The 13,427-nt window shown below is 40.0% G+C and overlaps 1 protein-coding gene across 2 annotated transcripts in view; it reads left to right on the top strand.

Moving 5' to 3' along the window:
• The window catches only part of PIK3R3 (phosphoinositide-3-kinase regulatory subunit 3), a 60,991-nt gene extending 50,237 nt beyond the window's left edge, over nt 1-10,754 (top strand). For both annotated transcript variants that reach the window (XM_037501078.2, XM_054691284.1), the window contains 3 exons: nt 4,571-4,645; nt 5,066-5,236; nt 10,540-10,754. In XM_037501078.2, the coding sequence (XP_037356975.2) occupies nt 4,571-4,645; nt 5,066-5,236; nt 10,540-10,738 (445 nt within the window). In that variant the 3' untranslated portion in view covers nt 10,739-10,754. The remainder of the gene's footprint in view (nt 1-4,570; nt 4,646-5,065; nt 5,237-10,539) is intronic.
• The last annotated feature ends 2,673 nt before the right edge of the window (nt 10,755-13,427 follow it).

The following is a 13,427-nucleotide window of genomic DNA, read 5'->3' as shown; positions in this document are numbered from 1 at the left end:
AAAAAGTACAGTTTAATGTTTGCCTGAAACACAAAAACCAGAATTGTTGGTTATATGGTAGAACCATAGAAATAGAAATTACCCTTCGGGGCGGAGAGAAGGAAACTAATAATGGGGGATTACAAATACATATACAGAACAATCTATTAAGGGTTTTTATATTTAAGAAAAGAAATCCTGTATTTAAATAATAGAAATGTGTTATAGCAGGCATGAAAGATAATTTGACCTGAGGAGTAAAACCCAACTCTTAACTATTAGGGAAAAGTATTTGATTTGACTAAATATAGAGGTATTATTCAAATACAAATTGAAGGCTATGTTATCAGAATAAGTTGTTTGGATTAGATTTTTACACGAATAAATGATTGTTTCATAGAAGGAGCAAATCCATAAGAAAGGAAGATATTTTAGATTTTAGTTCTGGGTAATGAATAGACTGTTAGGAAATGTGTTTATGCTTTTGTGCTTGTAACACAAATCAGTTCAAACTCCTAGCAGGAGAAGACAGAGCAAAGACCTGAGTTTTCCATAGACTTTAGGATTTCTTTGTGTGAGTAAGGGAGAAGAGACATGATGTGAGCTATAGATTAGAACAGGTGAGTTTCAGTAGAGGGAAATTTAAGGTAATTTTTTTTGAAGGGGAAATAATCTCAACTAGAGAGGCATAAATTCTCTAGGACTACTGCTCCAGTTTCAAAGTACCTTTTCCAATCCCCCTCTTCGGAGACTGCTTAGCTTAATCCTTTCTTGGATTGAAAAACAAACTCTTCCCTCTTAAAGGATAGTAGTGGGGTTATAAGGGTAATTATAGTTAGACCATTAGAAACACAGCTCATTTACATCAGTTTACATAAATGTAAGTATGCAAATTGTATATTTGCATATTTTTTCCTACTTGCTAGTGGAATAGGTAAAGATATGCTAATACCAACTATATTTTTTCTTTTATTCTTTTTTTTTTTAAAGCTTTTTTTTTTTAAAGATTTATTTATTTACACAAGCACTGGGTACAGTCAGAAACATGGGAGGGTGAGAGAATTCACCAGAGCCAGAACGGGGAGCAGAGCAGGCAGAAGGACCGAAGTACACTATCAAGGGGAGCAGCGGGCTGCAGGAGAGGTCTGCGCGCCACGTGGGACCCTCCTCCGTTGGCCGGGGAGCAGCCGGGGATCGAACCGGTGCTGCAGAGGCTGTGGGGCAACCCATCGCTCAACCGCTGCACCACCGGGGAGGCCCTTTTCTTTTGTTCTTAAGAGATCTTCAGTGTAATGTATGGGAGTAGTATTTTTCTTGTTTATTTTTATTTATTTTTTTTAAAGATGAGAACACTAAGGTACAAAGAGAGGCTGGTCCAAAACCACACAACTAGTAACAGAACAAGAGATTGGATGTTAGGTCCTTGAATGCTTTGCCTCAGATTTTTCTTCTACAATGTACTGCTTTTACATGTGATCTAAGCATTATTCAACTACAATAAGTTAAATATGAATTAACATATTTATTGGAATTGTTCTTTTTCAAAATCATTTTTATTTTTTTTTAAGATTTATTTTATGCATACAAGAACTGGGGTACAGGCCAGAAGTGTGGGGGGTGAGAGGATTCACCAGAGACAAAGTGGGGAACAGAACAGGCAGATTAAACTACACTGCTAAGGGGAGCACCAGGGAAGTCAGGAGAGCCTGCTGTGTCATGTGGGTAGCTCCCTGGCTGGGGATCGAATTCATGCTGCAGGGGCTGCAGATAGCTTCATAGGTTGCGTGTTAACCCTTTGCGCCACCAGGGAGGCCCAAAATCATTTTTAAATGTCAGTTTCTGGCATTGTTAATAGATGTTGAAGGACTCAGAAATTATACAATAGTATTTGAAATGGATTTTTGGGAGATTGTAAAAGTTGGCTGTGTCAGAAGGGCAGATACCATGGAGAGTGGCCCCCAAAATTCTTTTTCTCCTGGTCTTTCCTGGATATACTAAGATTTCTTGTAGCAAAAAGGGAGGTTCAACTTAAAGAGGTCTGTGATTAAAAGAAATTAGTTGAAAATGTGGCACAGTTTGTTCATTTCAAGCCTTTTACTCAGAATGCTTATCTTTCTAATAAAGGAAAGATCCTTTTCTTTTTCTTTTTTTTTTTGAGGCATGTTTTTTATTTATTTGTTTGTTTGTTTGTTTGTTTTGTTTATACATGCACTGGGTACAGTCAGAAGCACGGGAGGGTGAGAGAATTCACCAGAGCCAGAGCGGGGAGCAGAGCAGGCAGAAGGACCGAGGTACACTGCTGAGGGGAGCAGTGGGCGGCAGGAGAGGTCTGCGCGCCATGTGGGACCCTCCTCCGGTGGCAGGGGAGCAGCCGGGGATCGAACCGGCGCCGCAGAGGCCGCGGGCAGCTTCGCAACCCAACGCTCAACCGCCACGCCACCGGGGAGGCCCGAAAGATCCTTTTCTTTAAGAAAACTTTTTCCCGACTTCTACCCATTGCCTAATTCCAAATCTGCTTCTGCATTTTTTAGGTATTTGTTATAGCAGCATCCCATTTCCAGGTATCTAAAAAAGTCTACTATGCCTACTCATTGTAAATTGACACTTGACTTTGGAATTTCTACCTGTATTAGGGGTTTTAATATTGGGAGTGTTTCCAGATCTGCCACAGGATAGAAGTGTTCATTCTTTCACCTCAGAAAAGTATAGAATAAGATTATATCTAAGTATACCCATCAGAATAGGAAGCTTTGCTCCTTTCTGTTAATAGAAAGCACAGAGAATGTATATGTAACAGTTCAATATCAGTTCAGTTCAGCATCAGTTCAGAAAGATTATCAGGGATAAACTACATTTTCACAGGAGCAAAATCTTAAGGAAATGATCTATTGAAACAAATGAACATTTTAAATAAGAGGGCATTTCCTGGTGTTGGAGGAACAAGTCCATTGCACAGTAAAATAAAAATTTTATTCTTACAGTTTAATCAATCAAGTGGCATGCCTGTAGTCACAAAATCAGTGCAATTTTTGTACATAATAATCTTCCAAAATATAGAGAATTACATTAGAAGAATTATACAACCAGAAGGGGTTGAGTAATGCTTAAATCACATGTAAAAGCAGGACATTAAAGAAGAAATCTAAGGCAAAGCATTCAAGGACCCAACATACACTCTCTCGTTTTGTTACTAGTTGTGTGGTTTTGGACCAGCATGTTTATACCTTAGTGATCTCATTATAAAAAAAATAAACAAGAAAAATACTACTCCCATAGATTACATAGTGTGCTACGTATTTTGTTTCAGTTAGAGTCATTATCCTGAACTTTTTACTACTGTAGTCACTGTAAATTTTTAAATTTGTAATCTCTTCAACAAAGATATGTAACAGTGACAACAATAAAAAGGATGGAAATTTTTGGATGATAAGAAATTTAGAAGATAATATTTTGCTAAGAGACGTGATGGTGTAGAAGGCAGTTTGTACTAAATAAATTTTATCAAGATCACGTGTTGCTTTCCAGCTTCACTATCACTAAGCATAAAAAAATGAAAATCTGGTTAACCGAAGGGCAAGCATTACTGAAAAGGCAATGAAATCTTTCTAAAAGAACTTCAAAATTAGGTGTGATGCCAAGTTGTCTAGTGTCCTCAAGGTCAGATAGATACAAGAGGATCGTGGAGATTTTGTTAAAAGCAGCCCATCTGCAAATATTTATTGACTGTGTGCTGGCACTGTTTACCTTATTCACAATATAGCTGTGAACAGGACATGCTCCTTTCTTTAAAGTAGCTTACATTTTAGTGAGAAAGACAAACAAGTGGAAATATAATGAATATCAGGCAACTGCTGTGAAGGTGATAGAATAAGCTAAAGTCTAGAGAGTAAATGGGGACCTGCCTTAGTTGGGACAATTAGGGTTGTCCTCCTTGAGGAAATGTCTATTTGAGACCTGAATGATCAGAAGCCTTGCTTGGGGGATGGTGATGAATGAAAGTTTGTATGCGTTACTCAAATTTTAGACTGTCATTCATCTCAGTGGAACTAAATGTAATGGTTTATATCATTTTATATGTAAAATGTTGATACATTTTAAGATACTGTGCTTTACCTAGTGATGAAATTACTCAGATTACCATTCTGAATTTCTTGTGACTTGCTTAGGTACAAAAACAGACTTTGAAATTCTGTTTTAGAATTTTAAACTCAATGCAATAGGCCATACAGGAAATGGGTCCTCTGGCTTAGCAGAGATTGTAAATATGATGCCACGCTCACCTAGCCAATGATTTCATAAACAAATGTCCCACATGTTTGAGCACAAGTTATATACTTGTGGTAGTGTAACCTGGAAAAGGAAAATGAAGTGAGAGAAGTACCTAATTTCAATTAGCTCCTTGCACTTCTGCTTTTTGCAGAAAGTTGAAGGAAAAGTAATATAGACTAACATGGGTAAATCTCAGGCCACTCTTAGTGGGGCTGGGAAAAATAAGAGGTTCTTGGACTCTGGGAGTTTGGCTGACTTGAACATGTCTAATTTGCCCAGGCAGTGTTTGCAGATACTTACAGTACTGTCTTCCTTCCGGCAGATGGCTCAATCACAAAGGAGTAAGACAGAAGCGCCTGAATGCCTGGCTTGGAATCAAGAATGAGGATGCTGATGAGTAAGTTCTCTGTGTACCTTTCTATCAGAGGGCCTTGTTCCTAATATAAGACATGGACTTTCTTTATATAATATGTTAAGTGCTGGCTCTTATATCACTTGAGGACATTGATTCAAGAACTTTGCATCTCTTTTGAATTGAATTGCCTGAAGAATACTCTCTAGGTGCTTGAATTCAGAGACCTGCCCAACATGAAACCTGAATGCATAAGCACTGTTCCTTCAGACATTCATGTGTCAACTTACCAAATGAGACATGTGAATTGTGTGCTTTCAGCACCATAGTAACGAAGTTGTTAAAAAATCATGCAACTACTTACATTTTACTTTGTCATTTTGTGCTTAAAGATTAGAAGATAGTTTTGTGAATTTGCTTTTAGAGATGTTACCTGATTATTAAATATTTTAATTTTTTTTTAAGGACCTATTTCATCAATGAGGAAGATGAAAACTTGCCCCATTATGATGAGAAAACTTGGTTTGTTGAGGATATCAATCGAGTACAAGCAGAGGACTTGCTTTATGGGAAACCTGACGGTGCATTTTTAATTCGGGAAAGTAGCAAGAAAGGATGCTATGCTTGCTCTGTTGTGTAAGTCTTCTCTGGGGACATGGCCTTTTGAAAACTTCTCACTCACTGATAGAAAATCAACCCCTCATAAAATTCAGATCAAATTAGTTAAAATATAATAATTAGTTAAAATATAATAATGGCTATACATTTTTTTTTTACAGTTTTTTTTTTTTTTTAAAGATTTATTTATTTATTTATACAAGCACTGGGCACAGTCAGATGCGCAGGAGGGTGAGAGAATTCACCAGAGCCAGAGCGGGGAGCAGAGCAGGCAGAAGGACCTAAGCACATTGCTGAGGGGAGCAGCGGGCGGCAGGAGAGGTCCGCGCGCCATGCGGGACCCTCCTCCGGTGGCCGGGGAGCAGCCTGGGATGGAACCAGTGCTGCAGAGGCCGTGGGCAGCTTTGCAACCCAGCGCTCAACCGCTGCGCCACCGGGGAGGCCCCCATGGCTATACATTTTTATAAAGAAAAGAGTTACCTTTGGAGAAGTGAAGTGCTATCTGAAATTATTTGGGGGATTTAAATTTAAATGGGTAAGCAGTTTAGACCCTGCAACATTGCTGTTGGCTTTCAGGTATTTGTGAAAAGTAATGTGAGATCTTCAATTGAAAAGATCCCTTAATTCTTTAATAGTCTCTTGCATATCTTAGTCTTCACGGTCTGATCAAGGAAGGCTTGATTAAATAGCAATTTTTTTACTTCAGAAGAAAAACTTCTAAAATTTGTACTTAAATAATATTCTGTTTGGATGATAGAAAATGTATTTTCTGTAAGTTGATTTTAAGACTTAGTTTGGAAAAGCTTATTTTTCTCTTAATAGAAAATGAAGTTCTGGGGACAACTAATCATGCCCAGTCATACTTTACCTGTGTTGTATATATTCCTTTTAAGAAGGCAAACGCCTCCATTAACAAACACCCCACTTAGAGTGGAGGTATAGTACAATGATTATGAGAGCAAGCTTTGGTGCCAGATATATTTTATTTTACCTTTCTCTGCCCAGTTTCCTTATCTATAAAATAAGGATAATAATAATATTTACTTGAGGGTTTTTAAGTATTGAGTTAATATATACTGTAATGTGTTTTGATCAGTACTGACACATAATGAGTAAACATTTTCTAATTTTATTATGATACTGGTGCTAATGATGAATATGACAGAATGCAAGTAAAGATGACAAAATGATTTTGTCCTCAGAGGGCAAGGTGGTAAGAATAGATGGAAGACATTCATATTAACAAGTGCTCAGGGCTTTATGTGATTACTTATCCTTAATGGCCTACTTCAGTCATGGAGGCAGAGTTTGAGTTGGAATTTACCTGGTTTCAGAGTTCACATTTTCCTGTTGCATGATGCTTTCTTTGTTTCACAGTACCCAAGTAAATAGAATCACTGTGAAATAGGTGTCATTACTAGGCTTTGCACATGAAGAATTGTAAATTCTGGCGGGGAAAGAGAGGGTTGGGGGTTTTGTGAACGAAGTGGCTTTTGAGTTAGGCTATCAAAGGATGAATAATGGGGTAACTACTAGAAGAAAATAGGGCAAGATTTGAAAAGTGCATTGCATTATTGTTAACCAATGATAGAAATACTTGAAACATTTAATTTCTCTCAGACCTATGCTGCTTAAATTATCTGAGTGGAAATGGCAGGAAAGGATGTTTCTTGTAGGATTTGGGATTTTTTTTTTTTTTAAAGATTTACTTATTTATACAAGCACTTGGGTACAGGCCAGAGGCATGGGAGGGTGAGAGAATTCACCAGAGACAGAGCAGGGAGCAGAACAGGCAGAAGGACCGAAATACACTGCTGAGGGGAGTAGTGGGCGAGACAGGAGAGGTCTGCGGCACCATGTGGGAATCTCCCTGGCCAGCTGGGAATCAAATGGGCACTGCAGAGGCTGCGGACAGCTTCACAGCGCAGCCTCAACCTGCTGTGCCACCAGGGAAGCCCGGATTTGGGATCTTTTAAGAATAAAAAGGAGGAAGGAATAAGCTCAGTTCATTCATCCTTCTCCCTTACCCAGGTTATTGGGTGGCAGTCTGTGGGTTAAGGGCTTCACTGGTAGAAAAAACTGCCCAGCAGATTGGCTAATCCTTGAGAAACCAAGTTGCAGCTTAAATATCTTGGAGGAACTGTGTTCTTATTTTCCTTCCATTAACCATTGACTTGACCAGACTCAAGTTCACAGTGGTGTAGATTTCCCTTGCCTGTGAAAACCTTCTGTAATCATATAGTGAAGTTTACATTGAGGAATGGCTGGAAGCAAAGAGTCTGACATTACAGACTTCAACTTGTTTGTCAGCTACTCTAGTCATAAAACTCCTATGTCCAGTGATCTCTCAATATACTTAGAACATTTACTGAAGGAGGAGCATGAATAAGTTCAGTTTTTCAGGAGATGCTAATAGCAAAATTAAAATGTTCAAGTAGTAGAGTATCAACTTCTGTTTTTGATTCCTATTTTTTCTATTTTAATTTCTGTTAAAGAAGCCTGAGAAGACATTGCTTAACTCCACAGCATTCTTAGGCCAAGAGTCCTGCAAAACAGGAGTGTATAATATTCTGTTAGGGGGCCTCCCCAGTGGCGCAGTGGTTGAGCGCTGGGTTGCGAAGCTGCCTGCAGCCTCTGCAACGCCGGTTCAATCCCCGGCCACCGGACGAGGGTCCCACATGGCGTGCAGACCTCTCCTGCTGCCCGCTGCTCCCCTCAGCAGTGTACTTCATCAGTCTGCCTGTTCTGCTCTCCGCTCTGGCGAATTCTCGAGATCACCCTCTCGCGCCTCTGACTGTACCCAGTGTTTATATAAATAAATAAATCTTTAAAAAAAAATTCTGTTAGGTTAGGGAGTGCATACTTGTGATCTTTATTGTTGTCATTTGGATAAAAAATTTGATTAGGGATAGAAAACTAGATAGAACAAGAAATAGAAGACTTGACCAACACTATAAATAACTAGACCTCTTAACAAACACCTCTAGAACATTCCCCTTAACAAGAGCAGAATACACATTCTTGTCAATGGCCATATGACCTTGATCAAACATCTGATCTCAGAAGCTAAGGAGGGCTAGCTAAGCAGGCCTTGTTATCACTTGGATAGGATAATACATATTCTTCTCAATCACACATAAAACATTACCTAGGATAGACTACAGATGAGGCCATAAAACAAGTCTCAATGAATTTAAAAGTGTTGAAATCATGATATGCTCTCTGACCACAATGGAAAGAAATTAGGAGTCAAAAACAGAAGGAAATTTAGGAAAATCAAAAAACAACATACTCCTAAATAACCAATGGATTAAAAAATCAAAATCTGAATAGAACTATAAGAAACTGAATCACTAATTTAAAAAAAAAAAAAAAAAGCCCATAAAGAAAAGCCCAGGCCCAGGTGGCTTCACCAGTGAATTCTATCAAATATTTTAAAAGAATTAATATAGGTCCTTCACAAACTCTTCCAAAAAATAGGAGAGAACACTTTCCAATTTGTCCTAAAAAGACATACCAAAACAAGACAGAGATATCACAAGAAAACTGTGGCCCAATATCCCTCGTGAATATAGGCAACAAAATGCTAGTAAAGCAACTCCAGTGACATCAAGAAGGATTTATATTCCAAGACTAAGAAAGAGGATTCTTTCTAGGAATGCAGGGGTGGTTCATCATAAAAAAAAATTAAAAAATAATACACCATATTAAAGGAGAGAAAAAGCACGATTATTAGTACGTAAAAAGTATCTGACAATATTTGCAAGTCATATATCTGTCAAGCAACTGATGTTTAATATATAAAGAACTGTGGACAATAAAGACAATTACCCTATTTTAAAAATAAGGAAAGGGGGCCTCCCCGGTGGCGCAGCGGTTGAGCGCTGGGTTGTGAAGCTGCCCACAGCCTCTGCAGCGCTGGTTTGATCCCCGGCTGCTCCCCGGCCACCGGAGGAGGGTCCCACATGGCCACCGGAGGAGGGTCCCACATGGCGCGCAGACCTCTCCTGCCACCCGCTGCTCCCCTCAGCCATGTACTTTGGTCCTTCTTCCTGCTCTGCTCCCTGCTCTGGCTCTGGTGAATTCTCTCACCCTCCCGCACTTCTGACTGTACCCAGTGCTTATATAAATAAATAAATAAAAAATAAAAATAAGGAAAGGATTTGAATAGACATTTCTAAAATGAAGAGATATATATGGTCAATAAGCATCTTTAGTCATTAGGGAACTACAAATCAGAACCACAATGAGGTACCACTAAGATGTCTATGATTAAAAAAAACAGACAGTAAATAATGTTGGCAAGGATGTGGAAAAGTTGGAATCCTCATACACTGCTGGTGAAAATATAAATTAATGCAACCACTTTGGAAAACAACTTGATATTTCCTCAAAAAGTTAAACAGAATTACCGTTATCAACAGTTCCTCTCCTAGGTATTTATTCACGTGAAAACACATGCCAAGGGGCCTCCCTGGTGGCACAGCAGTTAAAGTGTATTTCAGTAGGTCTGCCTGTCTCCCCACTCTGTCTCTGGTGAATCCTCTCACCCCCGCACCTCTGGCCTACACCCCAGATCTTGTATGCATAAATAAAATCTTTGAAGAAACAAACACATGCCCATATAAAAACTTGTACATGAATGTTCAGAGCAGCATTATTCCTAATAGACAAGGAGTGGAAACAACTTAAGTGTCTATCCACTGATGAGTAAACAAAATGTGGGATATCCTTACAATGGAATATTATTCAGCCATAAAAAGAAATGAAGCTCTAATACATGCTACAACATGGAAGAACTTTGAGTATGGTGTATTAAGTGAAAGAAGTTGATACAAAAGTCTACATACTGTATGATTCCATTTATAGAAAATGTCCAGAACAGAAGACAGAAAGTAGTTTAGTGGTTACCAGTGTCTGGGGGTAGCGTTACCAGTGTTTGCTTATGGATACATGGTTTATCTCATGAAAATATTCTGGAATTAGATGACGATCATTATACAATCTTGTGAATATTCTAAAAACCATTGATTTATACACTTAAGAAAAGTTGATTTGTTCTGTCCCTCTCTAGTGTATTCTTGCTAGTGAATATCCAGAGTTCATGATTTAATCCATTTCAGCTCCACCAGGTCTTGGTGGGAGGTGAAGGATATCGCTGTCTAAAATGGGGTAAAGGGACACACATGAATGTCACATTTTGCAGACTTTGTTGACAAAACACTTCTCCTTTGTGTGACAGTTGCTCCCAGACTTCTGGCCATTTGGGTTCCCTTTATCATTATCTGTCTTAATTCCTTGTGGTGGTTGTGTCGTTGCAGGGCTGATGGGGAAGTGAAGCACTGTGTGATCTACAGCACTGCTCGGGGATACGGCTTTGCAGAGCCCTACAACCTGTACAGCTCACTGAAGGAGCTGGTGCTCCACTACCAGCAGACCTCTCTCGTTCAGCACAATGACTCCCTCAACGTCAGGCTTGCCTACCCTGTCCATGCACAGATGCCCTCGCTCTGCAGATAAAGGGGGAATGGGAAGAGAGGTGGCTCTCTAGCATTTTTTTCTACAGTTTTTATTAGACAATGAGGGCATTCTTTCTACGTAGACTGCTTGTTTTGCACAAGAAGTGATTCTGTGAATGTGAAGTGGAGAGGCCGAGCAGCAGCTGGCCAGGATGGGGGCATAAAGGGCCTGAGGTTCTCTGGGACTCAGCTGTGCCGCTGCACTGACATACGAAGCTGGAAGCAGATGTTGTTTTTTTGGAAAGTTTCACTGGGAGCTTGTTTTGTTTAACCAAGCATCCTCAACAGATCACATTAGGCTTGACGGGGGTGGTAGATTGTATCTGGAAGCCTCTATAGAGTCAGTGTCTTTTTTTGGTCTTAGATTCTTGAGCATGTGGCAGGAGGATGACTCTGCCAGTTCTCTTGTGATCTGGCCATCTCTCTTCCTCCCCCAAAGATGACTGTTTTGGTTCTGTGGTAGAAAGCATTTGGTGAAAAAGACAACCAAAGGAAAATCGGGAGGTTTGGAATTTCATTTAAAGAATCTTAGTCAAGGGTAAAACACCTTCAGTTGAGTGTCAGCATCTCAGTAGCTCCTCCCTCTAAAAAAAAAGCATCATGTTTAGAAACCAAATTGACCCCAGCAAAACAGCATTTGTTGCTGAACTAAGAAGGCGGCACTAGTATCTGAATGCACACTTCTGTACCAAAACTTGAAACTGAAAGGAAACCTAGAATTTGTTAGTTTTAACAAACACAAAAATTGGTCACTGTAACTCTGGCCCTTCCCTTGTTTCTCAGAGATGAGAAATAGTGTTGTGTTGTTTTGTTTTGTTTTGTGGGCATGGTGAGCTTTGAATCATAAAATGAAGTTGGTGCTTGTGTGGTGTTTCCTTAGCCTACAGGAGGAGCTGTTGTTTGAAACTTTTGTAACTTGTTTGTATGAGTAAAGAAAAGGTGCAATTCAGTGCTTTTAGATGGCTTGATATACCAAATATTGATATAGAACAACATTCTTATATGTGCTTCCTCAAATTTAAAGACCTTGCAGAAGCAGTAAACATGGTTTAATTTCCCTTCATCTCCCATCCTTTGCTGGGTAGGGCTCAGGGAGCCATAGGTGACAAGGGCTGTAGCAGGAAGGGAGCCAGGTTGTGGTTAGGGAACTCAGCAAATCACAGACCCAGTGGTTCTGGTGTCCAGGGCTAGGGTCATACCACAGTACCCATGTGCTTCCATATAGTGTTTTCCAAAACTTGCAAGGTGAATAAGGGATGATTTGGGAGTTTAGACTGTCAGGAGAAGCCATCTGGAAGCTTTTATCTTTGCCTTTTTTTGTGATCCTGCCATTAAGATGTGTGCACAAACTGTCCTCATGCTTCAGTGGCCCTGATTTTAGGCCAGGAATCTTCTGCTCCATGTGGTTTAAGTCTTCTAGCTGAGTGAAGGTAGGTGAATGGGGTTGGGGGCAGGCATCTACTCCTTCTTCCATTATGCCCAACTCCCTCAGTTAACACTCATTTGACAAATGAGTCCAGCTGCCTCTTGAACCAATCCTGGAACCGTAACAGACTCCAAGTGATCAGCTGTTGGAGCCCAAAACTGTGCAGTGAGGCATCCTGGCTGAGCTAGAGAAGCCTCTTTCAGGGTCTTTGTGCGTAAGGCTCACGGGTAAGAAAGCTCTAGTTTTGTGAATGAGAGTTTTACCCTGAGCACTTATCTTGGGAAAGGGACTAGAATGGGCCATGACATAGTAATAGATTAAAATTTTTGGAAAAAAGTTACTAGCAATCAGGATAGGAGAGAAAGTGTGTATCTTTGGTTTTTTCTTGGTGATGTTACAGTTTCAGGATTGGGTGAGACAAATGATCCCCCCTCCAGTGTCACTATCACTATTCTGACTTAGGCCCATAACTAATAGCCAGCTGTACTTCCTTTCTCCACATTGCCAGGGAGAAATCTTGATGAAAGTTTTACTGAGTAATCCAGGCAATTTGCTGCTGGACACAGTGGATGGCTTTCACCTGTGTTGAACCTGCTTAAGTAGTTGGATGCTCAAGATTGGGTACAAGGAATCCCCTGATTCTAAAATTTAGTTTCTGGAGGTTTCTTCTAAAGTAAGCCAAAAATGGAAATAAGGATTCATGCCTGTAACACTGAACCATGTCTTTCCCCTTGTCAAGCAGACATTAAGGGTGTACAGGGAGAGAGCTAGCACCACCTGTTACCTACACTGGTTTGTGGAGAAGGGCTGACCTTTTTTCTTAGTCCTACATTCCTTCACATGTTGTTTCAAACTTTTTTCATTTGTTGTTTTGTGGGAACTAAGATCTAGGGATCATTTGAGAACTTGGAAAATATCTTTTGAGTAGTTGCCACACAACTTACTTGATCTCCTGAGTCCGTGGAAATAGCATAGGGGCCAGTCTAGTAATCACCTGGAAGGGGTTGCCATCATTTTGGCAAAGTTTTGGCCTCCTTCTGAGTCTAGCTGTGTCCTGTCCCGTGATCTGGGCCCTGGGCTTCTCTCTTGGCATCTTAATTTCAGCTTCACTGAGACAGATGCTAAAGAGGCACAGACCAAGATCAGACTCATTCATTGTCCTGCTGGAAAAGCCAGCCACCAATATGGAGGCAGTTTGGGGTTCACTGGACATAGGTTTTAGGCCCATCTTCCCTAGGTGGAGCTTTCATCATGGAACAATGTT

The sequence above is a fragment of the Talpa occidentalis genome, unplaced genomic scaffold (assembly GCF_014898055.3).
Source record: "Talpa occidentalis isolate TD23 unplaced genomic scaffold, MPIMG_talOcc4v2.1 talOcc4.9, whole genome shotgun sequence".
In the NCBI taxonomy this organism is placed as follows: Eukaryota; Metazoa; Chordata; class Mammalia; order Eulipotyphla; family Talpidae; genus Talpa; species Talpa occidentalis.
This window is presented reverse-complemented; position numbering and strand designations above follow the sequence as displayed.